This window comes from Camelina sativa, chromosome 20 (assembly GCF_030686135.1).
Source record: "Camelina sativa cultivar CO46 ecotype springtype chromosome 20, ASM3068613v1".
Lineage (NCBI taxonomy): Eukaryota > Viridiplantae > Streptophyta > Magnoliopsida > Brassicales > Brassicaceae > Camelina > Camelina sativa.
In genome coordinates, this window is record NC_141899.1 from 15,731,607 (window position 1) to 15,750,131 (window position 18,525).

The window sequence follows — 18,525 nt, forward strand, 5'->3', positions numbered from 1 at the left end:
ACTCGTAAAACAGAACGTCGTCCAAAACTACGGTCCTTTGTTTTATCATTTCTTCTCCGTTTTTGTGCCACAGCGTTAGGGCAATCATCTCCATGTGCTGCAGATGCAGTTAAATGCAAACCCGTTGTGGGATTTAAATCCAACAAGAAACCATGAACACACCAAAATCGTGTAGTTAAAGTTTAAAATATGTACCTGACTATGGACCCATTTTTGGGACGATATAAGAGTAGAGAAGAATAGGATATCTGCCTTGCGGAATCCGAAAAAGGTGTGTACCCTGTGCAATTTTTTAATTATGGATACCCTATATCAATGATTGAGGATATCAATATGTCATCGGAGTAATATATACTACACTTACACATTATCTTGTTTTATCAACTCGGTGAATTTGGCGAATTTTCCATCAGCAACATCTTCCATAGGATCGTATGAAACCGACCCTGCTTTTATCACTATGGCTTCGGATGGTTGACTCGCATGTATCTCCATTATCAATATCTCAGCCCGTCCTGTTTCATCCACAATAATAACCGTCTGCGGCACTAAATTGTCTGACTCACCGGGAATACATTCCTCCCCGGGACTTTGATCTGGTTGACCTCTAGTCTCTTTACAGCCCTCTTCGACATCGCTTTCGTTGGGTATTGCTTGGTCTCCGGCCTAATAAGATGCACGTACATACATTAGTTGTGACGTACACTTGACCATCTTAGTAGACACTATAAATATGGCAAATATTCGAAATAAAAAAATAAGTTTGCACAATTGGAGGTAAACTGTTGTTTCTATTTGTACATGTCCATCAGTTTTGTTACAGCCTTCCATGCCATCGCTTTCAATTTGTAGTGCTTGGACTTCGGCCTAATAAGGTGTACGTACATAGATTCATACTTACGTACACAAATATCACAAATACTCAAAATCATCAAAGTTAGACACTTGCCTCTTGTTCACCGTCAACTGCAGTTTCATTTTCTACAGGTATTTCGGTTTTGTTACAACCCTCATCTGACTCGCCTTCCTGACGTCTTATGTCCCCTCCGTTACTGTTAAACCACTCGAACTCGAGTTTCCCGCCTTCTTGATGCAGTTCTTTCCCATCCTCCTATTCAAAATAATGAAACTTTTAAGACGCGTGTTCGTAGTAGGTCCGTTGCTAGAAGCAAAATTTTGCACACGTGTAGATTAGAGGAGATAAACAAATAACCGAATATATATGAAACCCACAGATGGTTATCCCTTTTATGGTTACTTCCTGACCTACCATTTTGTTACAATGCAGATCAGGTTCCATTTTAGTATTCAGCTGCAGCAATATCTGTTCAATTAAAGGTGGACAATGCTTTATTACGAATTTAGTGTTGTAATCTCCATTCCGTGTCAAATACTTACATCGGATATGATTTTAGTTGGTGATAACTCGACAGCAATGTCCCCCGCGTCACAATCTTGGCGACATTCATTAACTCCATTGTCCGGGGATGGTTCGTTCAGGCCACAGTCGTTATTATCGGTGACCCACTCATTAATATGAGTACGGGTTGTATCCTACGGTCAAATATATAAAGCGTATATGATAGGTGCATAGGCATAAACACCCCCATTACGTTGATTGAGTCGTATTCTAAAGAGGATCTTGTTGTCCATTACCTGGCCTCCAACTAAAGAGTCACCACTTACAGTGTGTTGACCATCTATGGCATCCTTCGAACCATCATTATTCCGATCACCCTGTGCACACCACGATAGCAACATAAATTAATATATGTAAGTAGTGAGAAAATTACTACCCTTAAGCTATTTGTCATATCAACCTTAGAAGTGGCAGCGCATCCCCTGTTTCTGACCTTCTCTCCCTTTTTTTTCATAACCATTACTGAACTCATTCTTCTAAACTTTATAGTTTTCCCTCTTTTTGTTTTTTGAATACTTCTTCTCTGAAACTGTATGCCAAGCGTCAGAAGGTTCCCCATGTTCGATTCTTTTAACCTCTAATAGTGCAGCTCTTATCTCCTTGCGGATCTTTGTACGTACGAAAATCTCCATGTTTGCCTGATTTTCCTTCATCAGAGCTTCTTGTTTCCTGTAGAACCGGTATAGTTCCGCCTTAAACCTTTCAAATTGGTCATCGTCCAAACGTTCATGAACAACGTGCGTACCCCCCGGTCGCGCATCAGTTCTCGTGCTCTTCTCTTTCTTATTGTCAATTGTTGCGGTGTCTGCTCTTTTCCTCTTCCGACAGTCAACTGTAACTATATCACTAATTAACCATTAATTTTTTAAAAAATTAACTTTATAGTGTATCCCTTTGTAATGTATAAATGTTTTTAATACCTTTCTCTTCGGGACGTGTCTGTTTTGGACACCTATCATCACCTCCCATCCATATTGCCTCATCCCATTTGTGGCCTGCTTTAATAAGATTTTCAATGTTGTCAACTTGATGGTCTTCCTCTTCGTCACGCCACGCCAATTCTCGACTATCACAATGATCCCCACTACCAACCATCCGTCTAATAACCACCTATAATATGATTACAAAAATATATACATTTTATGGAACTTATAGATTCAGGTCGTTAACGTATTATATCTGATAGACAAGGGATAAGTACATACCTCTTTAGCAGCCTCGCATGCGAAGATGTCTGCTGTCTTGATTGGCCGCAGTTTAGCCAGATTGTGGATCGATCTTTGATTAAACGCCTGATCCTGAACGTCAGATGGTACTAATCTTGCAATTGCAGGGACAGATTGGAAAGCCAGCAGCTGGAGTGCTAGAGGAAATCCATGAAAAGCAACTGATTGTTGCTTGAAAGTTTTTACTAAGCTGTCTACGTCTGCTGGACATTTAAATCCTGTTATAGTCTCCAGCGTCCGTTCAAATGACAACCTTCCCCATGGATATTTTAAAAAAAAATCAATATTCTTGGTCATCTCCACTGTCTTCGGATCTGGTTTTACTGGTTGCGTGGCGCATGTTAGAACTCCATCAACTATTATAATCAGCGCTAAAGCTAGTTTCTGCCACGATTCCATTTCCTCAGTCTCCAACCTTTTTACCAACTCGGAGATCGTTGGTTCCATGTTTTCCCCGAATAGAACCTCCCAAACAGTCTTACATCCTTTATCCGTTTTTGTAGCTCTTTCCACATCTCTCTTTTTAGGATAATTCCCACATTCGAGTCCTGTCAACTCTGCAAATTCCTGTAAACCAAACTTGATTGGATTGCCACCAAACACAATCCACATCTCATGCCGCTTTTTGGTCACCAATTGACGGCAAACAAATCCATGAACAAGTTTACCGGAGAACGAGATCTTGTTAGCAGGGATACGAAAAAGCTGCCCAAATGGAGACTCTAACAAGTTTTCCATTTCCTTTGTTCCACTCAGCACCCTCGATATTGTAGAAAGATATTCCGGTTTTGAATACGCATTTATCTTGGTTTTGAGAGGGTAACGGTCAAGAGGAAATAACCTCCTCGGTAGATCCAAGCTCAATTGAGGAACGATCTCTACAGCCTCGGGATCCATCCTATCACCACGAAGTAACCCTAATACCATATTAATATGTACGTACACTAAACCAATTAACCCTAATACCAATGTCTACCAAAGTTCACTTCTGTTGACGATTAGGGTTATTTAGCCTCTGCCCCCCGCAAATACAAAACTATTCATTGATTTCACATCCTGGGCTACTCAAATCGATACTTAATTGTATTTGCTATATACTCTTCCAACGTAATATAGAATTTGGGGGAACAATCCCTCTTCCAATTTAAAGTAGGAAGTCAAGACAAACACTTACCTTCTGATTCAACACCGGTGATGATAGAGGGATCGAAACTACTCGCCTTTTTCTGATTTCACCTGACCTCTGTAATCTCTTCTTCCTTAAATGTTCCGTCGCCGACTTGTAGGGAGTGTCGTTTTGTAGTACTTATCCCAGATCTAAACACCTTGATTCAAGAAATTGGGAGGTAAAACAACCCTATCGGACAGAAGATTCTGCCGTCGCAGCTGAGGCGTCAGTTTTCCGTCTATTAGCAAGAAAGAAGATTTTGCCTCTACTACTAAACTATTTAAAAATAATTTTTTATTTATACACAGTGCAATGGCTGAGCTTGTCTTTAATTATTTTTATTCATAATATACTGTTTTTCAACGTTATTGGTTCATTTGCACTATATATCAGCCTTTATCTGTCAGTTTATACCAGATGAGATCTATTCCTTGATGTTTTATAAAGTTTTACATTGAATTGGTTTGTTAAATGAACCAATATATTTTCCGGCTATATATATAACGTCGAATATAGGGTCATAATTAAGTGGTGCATGCGATGTATCGTCTTCGCTTAACCGGCTGTTACACGTGTTAATTATCTAAATGCTATGTATCTGTATGGATTGCAGTCACGACGTTTGAAAAACCACAATATGATACATCCGTTTGTGTTTCTTTGCGGATTATATAAGAAGACAAATACACACCCGGTGAAGTATGTATTCGTCTCTTAAAAACCAAAATATCACATCACTAAGTAAACATAAGTGCAACAAAGTCATGGTGCATTTCGACAGGCTATCCGATCTCCAGACGTGGCGTTCTGATTGGAAGGTTTCTGTTAAGATCATCCGCAAGTGGAGAAAGAGAGAAGCGAACATCGTCACCTTCGAAATGGTTGTTTCGGATGTGTTCGTAAGTGACTCGTCTCATCATCATATTATATGCACTTAATATTAAATGATTCATGTAGATCATGGTTGAACTTTTTTCGTATTCTTAGGGCGATAAGATGCAGGCAACAATCACCGAGGACCTGTTGCCCCAATTCTCTGCGGGGATTGAGGAGGGTTTGTGGAAAACCTTCTCTAATTTCGTCGTCACTGACGACACATCCGCTGTGAAGGTCGTGGCTTCCAACTACCGGATCATATTCACTGCTAGGACGGTTGTGGACAACATTCGTTGCTTGTCGACCAATCACTACATCGACTACGTCCCCTTCGACCAAATTTATGAACGATGGCCTCCTTGGACCCAGAACTGCTGCTTAGGTAACGTTGCATTGTGTTGTTACGTTTTTTAATATCAAATCCAATACCATAATTCTAATGAAATGAAACCATAGAGACGATGGGGCAAGTAACTCACGTCGAACAAAGAATATTGGTGGACGATCCAACTGCTCCACGTTTTGCCGAGAGGACCCGGTTGAAACAGTTTTCATTGACGAATCTCGAGTGAGTCGTTTTGGCGATTATTAGCTTTCACACACTTTAAAGATATACCGTCCTATTAACGTAAGGTGTCTCTTTGGGTAGGGGGCATCACTTGCGATGTGTGGCTTATGATGAAATGGTCGATGATTTCGCCCGCAATTTTTGGCTATGCGGAGGCAAACCAGTTGTAGTCTTGCGATTCTGGAGGCCCAAGTTTAAGGATGGAGGTACGGATTAGGCAAACGTATTTAAAATAATTCAATCACCTTTTCAATATAAGATTACTTCATAATACTAATTTTGGTTACCCTTTTTCCTTATTTTTCCACACCGCAGGAGGGATGGAATTGGTTAGTCAACCGGGTGTTTCTAATGTGATATTTGAACCACCCTTCCCTGAGGTTAGAGATTTCAAACTCCGGTTGGAATACTTCGACCAGCGCGAGCGGAGTGAAGACGATTCGTAGCCTATGTTTCCATTTGTCAATGTTGCTTACATTATAAACTTCTAAACCATGTTGCTGAACTCTTTATATTATCTTTATTACCTACATCCAAACAATCTATCTAACGTGGATAGGAATATTTTGATGTAAAATGTTTGTGTGTTATACGCATGGTTAATTATATATATTTATTTTAATTTGGTAAGCATCTTCCTAATACTGCCAACCTTTAATGTTAGACGTATGTGTACAAACGTGTACAAATGTTTATGTTTAATTGGAAGGGTTTGGTCGATAATATTAACACGACAAGGTTCCAAACAGTCTTTTTTTTAGACGACAAAATATGTCACTAAACCAAATATAACGTTTATAACTTGATTTCAAACAATTAACCCACAACCCAAAATACTACTCTAATAAAACGACATAACTACATTAAGAAATAGGTCATTGTTGCTACTATAAACAAAGTCGCAACAAACTCATTAGTCAGTTTTAATTTCATAATTAATCCATCACTCTTGTACGCAATCAACTTCTTCATCCTTTCCAACTCCATCTGATTTTCCTTGTGCATATTTAAGATGTTAGCAATGTCCTCTTTTTGTGCCTGAAGCGCTTCACGCAAATTCAAACTAGTTAACTTTAGAATATCTTCCTTCACTGTTTTCAGTTCCTCCATCATAGCACCATCCCACCATTTAAAAATGTGATAGTCCCCATCCTGCATTAATTTAAAAATATTGTTTTACACGAAAGTTAAATTATGCAAATAAATCTGATCTTTAATCAACCTCGGCGAAACTGTAAATCACTTACCTCTCTATTTCTACAAGTGTAGTGAAGCCTCCCTGGGTTTGTCCTTGTAAAAGAAGGTTGTAGGTTTGGCGTTTCACCACAGTAACAAACAGCCGGGATCCCATACTCCGCATCGTCATACTCGACTGGACTCGTGTTTGGCAAAGCATACATTAAGAACGAAACTGATAACGTAATTGAAGGAGTGAAAATAAAGAAAAGAGGAACTTTAAACTATTATCCGAATATCCAACTCTCAAAATCTAATCCAACATCTACGGCAGCGGCTCTCTCTGTTTCCTCCAAATCAGTTCAATGAACCCTAATTTCCCTGAATCTTATAATATATCTATTATATTCGGTTGGCCTTTTATAGAACTTTCTGTATCGTGTCGTTTTTTGTATTGAAAAACAACATGAAGTTTTCCAAGTTGTGTCGTTTTCCAATAGTTGCGAACGGCGTCGTAAGCTTGTTACAGTGTCGATATACCAAGGGCTTTATGCTACAGATTGTATTACCGATTATAGGGGATTAAATATCAAAAACGGTGCGGTGGTACAGTGGTAGGATTGGCCATGAGTGTCCTTCAGTGTCACGAGTTCGAGGCCTTGTAAAGCTGTACTTTTTCTTTTTTTCTTATGTTTGTTAATGGTAAAAATATGTTTGGGCGGCAGTGTTGATATTTGTTGGTGTGTTTGCCCGGTGAAACTAAGTACACGTCGTCTTCACTGCACTGTTGATATTTATTTAGGAATATAAGGAGCAATACGACATCTACTAGACATTTTCAGATTAAAACGAGCAAAACGCCCAAAACGACAACGATTGTCATCCACGTTAATTAACATCTTCATTACATAGTAATTTAATTATCTAATGAAACATACGTGGGGAGATGAAACGCAACACAGAAGGGAACTGATGATACACCTAGAGGATTTCACAAATAGATTTGGCCACCCACCACACTCCGCAATTTACACAGATGATGTCATAATAACGTGTGTCGGTCGATAACCTGCCCCATCTCAAACAACTACTCATGGCACAGTCCGGGAAAGGGATCAACGAACTGGATGGATATACAAAAGAATCTTTGTACGTGTTTTTACGCGCCGTCTTAAACATACTCAACCGTTGGAACAGATCTTCCCCGATAAGCCGTACTCCCTCTGATTGGAGTGGATAGTGATGTGCATCAAATTGGTGAAGAAAACGAACCGCCATCTGCTCGTCCCCATATAACATAGAGAAAATTCCACATGCAAGAGTGGACTCGGCATCTTCGGGGACGTTGTTTTTTAGTAGTGCGATACCGCCCTGAAAGTCTCGCTCCTCGGCAACGATCCGTAGGCCCTCGTTGTAGATTGCTATGCTGTTCCCTGCTTTCAAGCATTTTTCGAAAATACGCCTGTGAATCCCTTCTTCCTGGTGTTCACCATTTGGATTCCTTGTCGTTTGGAATGAAGAAGGATGTTCACAGATGTGGTAGATGCTGGCAACCTTCAGAACTTCTGGGGCAAGCACCGCATCCACTCCTCGCCGACCAGCCTTTAATAATGGGCCAAGGCGCCAGAACCCATCAATTACGAGATGCTTGGCTATTTTTATCAACATCTCGTCTGGCAGATCAATCTTCTTACGGCTAGCAGACGCCATTTTTTGGGAGTTCAGTAAACTAATAGCAATATGTGCAGAACCAAATAGACGGAAACTGCCGCCTGCCCACTAATATAACCTACGATGTGAGATGTGGTTGGGGAGTTTGGCGAAAATCCTGGAAATTTATACTACTTTCTTTATTGACGTCGTTTTAAATTACCCTTTTGTTAACTACTTAATTACGAAGGAACCCATTTTAGGTTTATGAGCTCTCATGCACGCCTACTCGATTATAATTACTAAAACATATAAGTAGTGCGAACCACGTGTCACTTTCGTGTTATCGGATTTCAAATTCATTATATTCGTATTCGTTAAATATCGCCTATAACTCAACCATCAGCTAACCCTAAGCCTAGACTATGACTTTTGTAGGTTCTCTGATGTGACAACTTCGAAGAGAGTCGTATTTATTGTTGCTTTAGATATGATAGTTTTCTCATCATTATGTTTATTTGATGTGTATCCAGTTACGTAATTATCATCACTTCCTCTCAAGTGGATCAATCCAGAGGGTTGCTATTCACTAGTATTGATTGTACGATTATTTAAGCTTCTGTACGTAGACGACTATCACAATATATTATGACTTCCAACGTACATCAACTATGGTGTGGGGAATAAATTATCTTTCTGATAAGACAATACAAACATTCGTCTTATTATTAGGAGATAGTACAAGCATTCCGTCATTTCTTTTACTTTATTTAATGTCCAAAAAGAAATAAACATTTACTAATATTTTTGTGAAAATAGCTACTAATAATAACAATTTTAATATTCAAAACTCTCCCTATTATTTTCTATCTCAATTTCAACAATTATTCGAATATTAAATAAATAGGATAGAGTACGTTTTAATAATACAACCATTGTACATATTCTCACGAAATTAAACCAATATTTGAAATAGAAAACAACATTTGATTTCTATTTCTCGTTTGTTTTTCTGTCCTCATTCCGCGGACAGTCTGACGAACGTCCGTGCAGATTCTGTATGGGTTCCGGAGCTTTCTGCTTCCTGGGCAATTGTTTCAATTGTTGTCCCATCGTGTCCCATCACATTGTTAATGTAGTTTTGTGCAGCAAACTCACTTCTATAAGTTTAAAAAATTAAATGTACATGTGAGAGTCTGAACAGATAAGAACACATACGCTTTCATACCAATTATTAATATAATATCAACTTACATCTCCTTGTGATGGCCAAGTCCTTTGAAATCTGCTCGAATGAAGAATTTAGAAGACGCTTCGGTGTGTAAAAGACATGGTACGCCTACACACAATTACGTAATTGAGTTGCTAGACAAATTACATGTACTTGCTTCTATCATAATATCAATTTCATCTGACGTACCTTCATAACTCCCAACCTTAAAGAACCGGAAGACACAAAACACTGGCTCGGATTTGTGGAGAACATGACATCCCTTTGATTCCCAATCAGAGAGGAATTGATGGGCATAGAAGTCTGTGAGACGACATTTGACACTTTCATTCCTGCATTAACGCACAGTTGCTTTCAAATTTAAACCTATGAAGTTCCAATATATATATGTATATTACTATGTCTATAGCATAATAGGTACTTAACCTGCCATTCAGGAGAGTGAAGACAACTTCAATACACCTGCCATCGTAACGTCTTCTTATGACGTCCACATTTACGATGCACCCACAAACATCTAAGGGGGGGAAAATAAAATGGGGATGTAACGTTTATTTTGTACTTTTGCAAATGATACACTTAAAAGTAACGTCCTCAACTGACCAAACGACCACTAAATGAATCTCAGCAACCATCGCAAGTTCATAATTCCACGGACATTAATATATACATATTAAAGAAATTATAGATAAAACATACCGAAAGAAACGGGATGAGTAACTCTGCCACGAGTTATATCATCGATATCCTCGAAGCGGAAGTAATTTTTGTGATTCAAAGGTTGGATCACATCCATGGTTGACTCATGCATAAACTTGATTTGGTATGGGTGATGAGTATTCCTCTCCTTGAGAGTTGGATTGATTAATTTAAACTCCCGAATATCGTACCAGGAACCGATTTCAGGGTTTGGCGGGATATTTGGGTATTCACCCTGTAGAAACGCCACTTCGATTGTGGAACCCTTCATAACATATAAATTGTTATACATCAAAAACTGTTGGATTTAGCGAATTAAGAAAGACTTGTTCAACTAACCTCTTCGTCCACAAGGAGGAGAACTCGTTTTATAAAGCATTCGTGAATCGACCAAGCGTTCAACCCCTTGGCGTGGATACACCAACACCAATTCCTTCTCTCACGGTCCAGTTCAGCAATACGATCGATTCTGAAGCTCATGGTGATCTCAGATTTTGGATATCTCTTACTTTAAACTGTGTTAGGATTTGACGAAGGTTGAGAGCAATTTAAATATTTACGGAGAGCGAAATCTTGAAATGACACGGCTTTTCAACTTTTCATGGTGTCCGTTTAATAAGACCCTAAATGTACGTACCTTCCCAATGTAGTATACGTACATATGTATAGTTTGTATATTTACAAGACTAACAAATAACCGGGAATCATAAATTAATAACGAGATCCCGACCAAAACGAAAGAGGATATCACAAAGCCCACACCTTAACCATTAAACTCATAAATGTTAACAAGCATCGATAGACCAAAATTATGTTTCCCTCAATTCGAAACCCTGTACCATAATTGTGATAAATACTTCAAGAGATGGTTTAATCGGGCTTGTTTTAAATAATATTCGGTTATTAGCGGTTTCAGATTTACAAGCAGAGTAAAGGTAGATCAAATATTTAGCTTTTCTAGATTAAGGGTGAAGAGCATAATAAAAAGGTATACAATTTATGCATGTCTTTCTCATGCATTAACCACAAAAAGACAAATAAACTGCAGTTAAAAATAATATCTATCTTGAACAGCCACATATTTGATTTATAAAGTTAGAGAACTCGTGTAATTTTATTTGTAAAATATGCTAGTACGGAAACGTGTCTTTTTCTACAAACCGGATTTGAGACAAATTATATACGAACTACACAACTTTCCACTTTGACGTCCGGAACAGCCAATAGCTATAGCATTAAATGCGACAAGTACATGCAGGGATTTGACATCTTCTTTTGTGTAAAATCAGTCTTACTTATATTTTGAAATGACTATTATCTCATCATAGTGTTTACTGATCACTTTTTAAGCAAGTAATAATTATAAACTTTGCCCAACGAGTACAGTATATATTTTTGGTTACCGAGACGACGAGAGAAAAACCTTTATCGTGTGAACCAGTATGATGTTGCGTAAGCATTACGTACACCTTTTCCCAACTAATTACTCTCTGTAACTTATTCTTCAATACGCATTGTGCTAAAAGGACACGCAGAGTAATTATATTGTACAGTTTATATACAAATTTCACAACCTACCTCCTTTATTGTTGAAGCATATATAATAGCTCCGATAACGAAATCTCAAAAAAAAAGAAAAAATGCCGAAAGCACACAATAAGCTCCCATATCTCCCTGATGATATTTTACTCGAAATCTTTAGGCTTCTCGCAGTAGATGGGCTGTCGCATCTTGCTCCAATATTGAAGTCGGGTCGGCGAGGACTGAAGACGGTGCTTGACCCCTATGTTCTAAAGGATGCAAACATCTACAACATCTGTTGGGATCCGTTATTGATCCAAAGGTCAGACGACCCAAATGGTGGCCCTCAAGATAAAGGGATTCATAGGCGTATATTCAAAAAATGCTTCAAAGCTGGAAACGAAGTTGCAATCTACTACGAGGGCCTCCGGATTGTTGCGGAGGAGAGAGACATCAAGCGAGGCATTTCTGTTCTATCTCGTAACGTTCCCGCAGACGCTGAGGCAACACTGGCATGTGGTATCTTTTCTATTTTATATGGAAGCGAACAGATGGCGGTTCATTTTCTTCATTTATTTGATGCACATCACGTTCCTCTCAAATCGAATGGGGTCAGCTTTGTAGGCAAGTCTGTGTTTCGCATGTTGTTTACATACCAGGTGGCAATTCAAAACACGTACAAGGATACATTCGTCTATCCATCTACTCACCTCATCCCTAACCCGGACTGTGCCGCCATTTGTTGTATCCAATCCGGTTTCTTCTCTATAAACTTTCGAGATTACGACATCTTGTGTACTAATTGCGGACTTTGGTGGTTGGCGAAATCTATATGTGAAATCCTTTAGTTCTATAATCTCCAATGGCTGCTCTTTAAAGTTTATTTTTTTTTTGTTTTAATGTGTTGTTGTATACGTCTGGTACGTACATGTGAACTTATATGAGCGGTGGTACGTACATCGATAATTTGTAGGGTATGTTATTAAATAAAACAAGACGATATGAACGGGACTAGTCCATGTGTACGTACACGTCACAGACAATAGAACTAGTTTGGAACCGTGTACAACTATGTATTTATGTACGATGCCCTGTTACGTTGTACGTACACAAATACATAGGTGTGGCACCGTGTACGATGGCGGGATAACACTAAATAGAATACATACGTTGATTATAAAATAAACTCCGGCATACACCGGATAACGGTTCGAGGTTCCAAAAAGAAAAAAACAACCATCAAGTACATAATATTTATACATTAACCTAGTTGAAAACGTCGTCACTAAGGTTAATCCGCAAAAAAAATAAAAACATGAAAAGAGGATCTTAAAAGAACGGGCGCAACTCCTGTGCATACTAGTAGAAAAAACAGGACTTACACCCGGTGAGGTAGCTACTGCAAGTACACCTACGGCGGTGGAGGAGAGAAGGCGACGATCTCACTTCAAAAAGGGGACCACCGAGATGGAGGTTCGCAACATGGTACATAACCAGGCCAGCGACTTCAACGGCGGTGTTCATGTGAGGGACCATGAACCAGAAAATATTGCCAAACGCCTCGGCCTCCGTCACTTGGCCCGTAAACGTTGCGAACAGCACATAAGCAAAATTCGCATACGGATCCGTTGGTGCAAAATAGCGTAGCTTTGCCATACCTTCAGCAAAGGTGGGGGAGTTTGAAGCTAGCCTGACGCCCTCAAGATAGTTCGCTACGATGTGGCCCCTGTATAGGAGAAGCTCAAAGTAGGGCCTGAACTTAGACTCCATAGTGATGAACTGTGGCCACGTGATGAACGGACGAAGTTGAACAGTTTGGAGGTCGACAGTGTTCAGCGCCTCGACCAATACGGGGATAGGAGTGACAGATACGGGAATAAAATTGACAAGGAGGCTTGTAGGGTTTGGCAGCTTGATGGCCAGGAATATCTCGTTCGGAGGGGTGTTCATTGTTTTTGTTTTTGTTTTTTTATTTTGTTGGAGACGTAATGGGCTGTGGATGGTATTTGCTGTGTGTAGGGAATAAAACATCTTCTTACGTACACACATCTATATATAGTGAGAACAGTGGTAATTTTATTTTTACTATAACAGGTAATTAATTCGATGGTATTTAACAGTAAAATGTACTGATTGTATAGGAATATATTTATATAAATGTAATGATTACTTTATGTTTATTAGCCACGCCAAAAGTATTCAACAAGCTATGTTGGTTCTTTGGTACTCGTGTACGTATATAAGTGAAATTACATAACTGATATTTGACATCTACAACCCTGCAAGTCATATGGATTAAAATTCACTTATATGGACGTCAAATCAGTTGGCCATTGCATTAAAAATAGCAACATGTCATTGCATTAAATACGACTACTATTAGATACAAACACATTGTTAATTTCCCTATATTATATATTAAATATAGTGGTTTCAATTTTAAGTATGAAAGGGTAATATTCAATTCGAGCTACACGTGCATGTAACTGTTGATGTAGGTCTTAGCCATGTATCGTACAGAATAAGATATTCGATAAACTATTAGTTTTACTAAAACTAATAGCCAGTTATCACATCTAACAAAGTTCGTGGTTACCTTTAAATGCAAACATGTTTCGTTATAAAACTACCAAAGCATTTGACTAATTCGGCAAGCGCACCACCAGATTGTGCATTTCCTGCAACGATGCTTGTAAGGGCCCACCATATTGAGTACGTCTTCCTTCCTCATTGAGAGCGCGCATTTTAGTGCGCACGAAGGAGTTGTTATTTCCCCATCATCAGGGTAGTCAAAAAACACACCATAAGTTGTATTGTGTGATGCTCCATAGTGAATAAGCTCAGTGATGAGTTCTTCACACATATCTCCAACCTCTTCGGAGTCAAGTGGGTAGTGTTTTATAGAAAACAGCTGAAGCAAATGACCCGCCTGGACTTCGGACCCTTTACAGATGCACAACATGGCAGACGCAAGAGTAGCGTCGGCATGTGTTGGTACGTTACCCAAGAGTAAATTTACGGCCCCTTCAATGTCCCCATCTTTTGTTGCAAGACGAAGGCCTTCATAATATATGGCCGTTGGATTATCCGCATCAAGGCACCTTTCAAAAAACTTCCGGTGTCGACCACCAAACATGATATCATCGGGGTCACTGCACATGTTGAAGATGTTTGCCTCTTTCAGGACGTCGCGACGGTAAACTATAGTTTTGCCTCTATTTCCCGAACGTAGGAGTGACTGCATGTACCACCAGTGTTTTGCTGCCATTAGTTTAGCTATTCGCGCCAACAGATCGTCAGGAAGATTTGGGTTGGTCATATTTGTAGTGAAAGTATTATGTGCACATTGTAATGCAAACGATTTTATAATACAATCGTTTGATATGGTTGGGGAAGTATTTGGTATGGATATAAATGATACTTGATATAACTGCGTGACAAGATGGCGAGGTAACATCAAACCACTAATTATTAAGAGTTTATAAACATCCACTAACAATATAGATGGAGTGTCGTTTTGAGAATCTTAATGGGCCGGTTGGAATATTTTAGGCCTCTTTACATCATAACCATATATAATCCCCCACATCCCCTATTAGTATACACGTGTCATAACCATATAACGGATTTGAAGTCTACTACTATAATCTACTATCTCAATCTCGATTATTCACTACCCGCTCAGCTTAACGTCTATTGTCAGACATGACACCTGTTGGCAACTGCGATGTGACAACTGATACCCGCAAAAGTCTTATATGGGAAGACGTAGAAGAGTTGTTTAACAAGTAAGTAGAGGGATGTGACTTATATCTCATCGATGTGTCTTGATGAGTACGTTTAACATGATGTGTTTGTAATCATTACTAAGTTACGAAATCTGATCACAGTGTGAACTAAGGGTGTGAACAAATAATATATTCACACATGGTTCGTATGGAACAATGATTACTACGTATTTAGGCTATAGTTTGACCTCTCTCTATGTCGAATTATGTGCGGATTTGTAACTTGTATTAGTATTAAACAAAAAAGAAAAATCAAATTATTGCTTTGTTCAGTGCGGAATTTATGAAACCGCTAGGTAAATGGTAGTTGGGTAAAGTATATGCGGTTCATGGGCTCCAAGTATATGCGGTTCATGTGTTAACTGTTTTGGAAACCGCAACAGTAATTTTACTTTTCCAAAAAAAACTAAAACTACAGAATATGTCTTGATTGGTAACATCACGCGGATTTAAAAAAAAAAAGCTTAAAAGGCGCACTTATACATGTCGCTGTTCATTGCCATAATTATTAAAAACCCTGCAACTCCAAACTAGAACTTTCTCTTTATTTAGAGTACCCTCCACAAGTTGCAACACATACGAAACATTGTTTTAGAAAATTCAAGTGAAAATGACGACTACAACTCGAAAAATGCCTGATATACCCGATGAAATATTGATTAAAATCCTCGGCTTTCTCGCAGTTGATGGTTTGGAGTACCTCGCTCCAATACTGAAGGCAGGTCATCAAGGTGTAGAAACGGCGCTCTCTCCCCAAGTTTTAAAGGATGCTAACATCTTCACCTTATGCTGGGATCCGACGATGTTTCAAGCACCACATCACCCAAATGGTAGAGTCCAAAATGAAGGGATCCACAGGCGTATCTTCAATAAATGCCTAGATGCTGGCAACAAACAGGCAATTTTTTTCGAAGGTTTCCGGGTTGTTGCCGAGGTGGAAGACATTAAGCAAGGTATCGCACTCCTAACTCGTAACGTTCCCGCGGAACCTATAGCGACACTCGCTTGTGGGTTTTTTTCTATGTTAGATGGGAACTGCGAGATGGCTAGACATTTTCTTCAACTGTTTGATTCACATCACTACCCACTTAAATCGGAACGAGCAGGTTTCTGGCCAAGGGGGTGTTCCGGTTGCTGTGTAGATATCAGACGGCGCGAGTAGACACATACAGGAACACATTCGTCTATTCTATTGCTCCCTTTATCCCTTCTCCGGAATGTGGTCGATTGTGTTTATTGAAGCATGGTTTCAAAAACAAATGGTATGAAGATTATGACATTGGCTGCAGAAATTGCGGCCTCTGGTGGTTGGCGAAAGCTATGTCCGAGATCCTGTAGTTATATTATCTCTTTAGATGTTTCGCCCTAAACGTAATATGTAACGAATATCATGTTTTTAACGCAGTTTTTATATCTTCTAGAATCCTTCTACGGCAACTAAATCCGTTTACAATGTCTCCCTGTTGTACTACCATTTTGGTTCATGTAACACCTAGGTTGTATCCTTCATAAGAACGCGGAATCTATCGCTACTTAATATGTTGTTTACGAAAACTAAGAGGTTGGGTGCCTAAAACTCGTACCTACCCATTGCAAAACCACTTATATATAATACTAAGACGTACACAACCTGAAAGATATTAGTGTAATAACTACGTTTATAATTTCAGTGTACGTTCAAGAGAATGTACGTTTAGTGTACGTACAATAGTATATACTTTAGGCCTTGTACGTATTAGGAGTTGCAATTTGCGTGTTCGTAGAATGGGAAGGAATAGTTCAGGCATTATCTCCATTTATGCAATTATTGTTTGGGTGAGCAAAACCCCCTGTATGCAAATTAATTATAAATATATCCACTGACGCAGATTCTTCTATTTCGTATTAGTATATACGTGGCGCCACCATAATAACGGATGTCAAATGCGTTATACACTACTTAGACAATTATTTCTCTTAAATTCCGCTAGGCTCTACTTAGGGTAGACATGACAGCAGTAGGTTGGACGAAGTGACAACTCCAACCCCCCAAGTCGTGTTATCTCAGCGTGATGTGATTTATATCTCAGCGAGTTTTAATTAAACAGTAGTAAGTGACGTTTGTCACGTTGCATTACAACAATAAACGGGTAGGGTGTTAGCTAAATGCGTATCTCGTTAGCGTTCTATAAATTATAATTACCAGTCCCACTGAGTGCAACCTGAACTTTGTGTTCTTCAAACACCCTTCTGTACAAGTTGTAGTTCCTACTGAAAAATCACAGCAAGATGGCGTCTGCGTCTCAAAAAATGCCTCATCTACCAGATGAGATGTTGATTATCATCTTCGGGTTTCTCGCAGTTGATGGTTTGAACTACCTAGCTCCAATAGTCAAGGCAGGACCTCGAGGAGTCAAAACAGCGCTTAGGCCTCAAGTTCTCAAGGATGCTAACATCTCCAGCATTACTTGCCATCCTTCTTGGTTCCAAAAATTACATCATCGAAATCGTAGAATAAAAGAGGAAGGGATGCACCGGCGTATCTTCGAAAAATGCCTTGACGCTGGGAACGAAAAGGCAATCTATTACGAAGGTCTCCGGGTTGTTGCCGAGGAAAGCGACATTGAGGGAGATATTGCACTTCTAACTCGTAACGTACCCGCAAGAGATGATGCCACACTAGCATGTGGATTTTTTTCTATGTTACATGGGAACCTCGACATGGCGGGTCATTATCTTTACCTGTTTTTGGAATACCACTACCAACTAAATACAACTCAAACAAGGATTTTAGGCAGGGAGTTGTTCATGTTGCTGGGTAGATATCAGACGGCGCGAGAAAACACGTACAAGGATACATTCGTCTATCTGATTGCCCCTATGATCCCTTCTCCGGAATGTGCTAAATTGTGTTTATTGGAGCATGGTCTGTACTCTCTCAACTATCGAGACTATGACATGGTGTGCAACAATTGCGGCCTTTGGTGGTTGGCGAAATCTATATCCGAGATCCTTTAGTTATATTATCTCTTTAGATGTTTCGCCCTAAACGTTTCATCTAAATGCCTTCTGTTATAAACGCAGTACTAATATCTACGTCATAGGCTTTACGCGGACTGAATCCGGCCTTTTGTTTCAATGGTTTTCTCTTCTACTTATTTTTAAGCATGTACCACTTGATGTTGTTTCCTTTCCTTTTGTAACTGTTCTATCTTGCAAAAGA

The 18,525-nt window shown here is 39.2% G+C and overlaps 2 protein-coding genes across 2 annotated transcripts; one reads left to right on the forward strand and one right to left on the reverse strand.

Moving 5' to 3' along the window:
- Positions 1-2,577: 2,577 nt before the first annotated feature.
- Positions 2,578-3,573, reverse strand: LOC147918946 (uncharacterized). Its single transcript, XM_087503793.1, has one exon. The coding sequence runs from the start codon at positions 3,571-3,573 to the stop codon at positions 2,578-2,580; it is 996 nt and encodes a 331-aa protein (XP_087359919.1).
- Positions 3,574-4,578: 1,005 nt separating this feature from the next.
- LOC147918947 (uncharacterized) lies at positions 4,579-5,704 on the forward strand. The gene is made up of 5 exons (XM_087503794.1): positions 4,579-4,713; positions 4,802-5,072; positions 5,147-5,258; positions 5,340-5,464; positions 5,574-5,704. The coding sequence occupies exons 1-5, from the start codon at positions 4,579-4,581 to the stop codon at positions 5,702-5,704; spliced, it is 774 nt and encodes a 257-aa protein (XP_087359920.1).
- Positions 5,705-18,525: the final 12,821 nt, after the last annotated feature.

Coding starts and splice junctions, on each gene's coding strand:
- LOC147918946 (XM_087503793.1), bottom strand. CDS start 3,573: ATGGTATTAGGGTTACTTCGTGGTGATAGGATGGATCCCGAGGCTGTA.
- LOC147918947 (XM_087503794.1), top strand. CDS start 4,579: ATGGTGCATTTCGACAGGCTATCCGATCTCCAGACGTGGCGTTCTGAT. Junction 5,259..5,339: donor TTTTCATTGACGAATCTCGA/GTGAGTCGTTTT, acceptor CTCTTTGGGTAG/GGGGCATCACTTGCGATGTG. Junction 5,465..5,573: donor GCCCAAGTTTAAGGATGGAG/GTACGGATTAGG, acceptor TCCACACCGCAG/GAGGGATGGAATTGGTTAGT.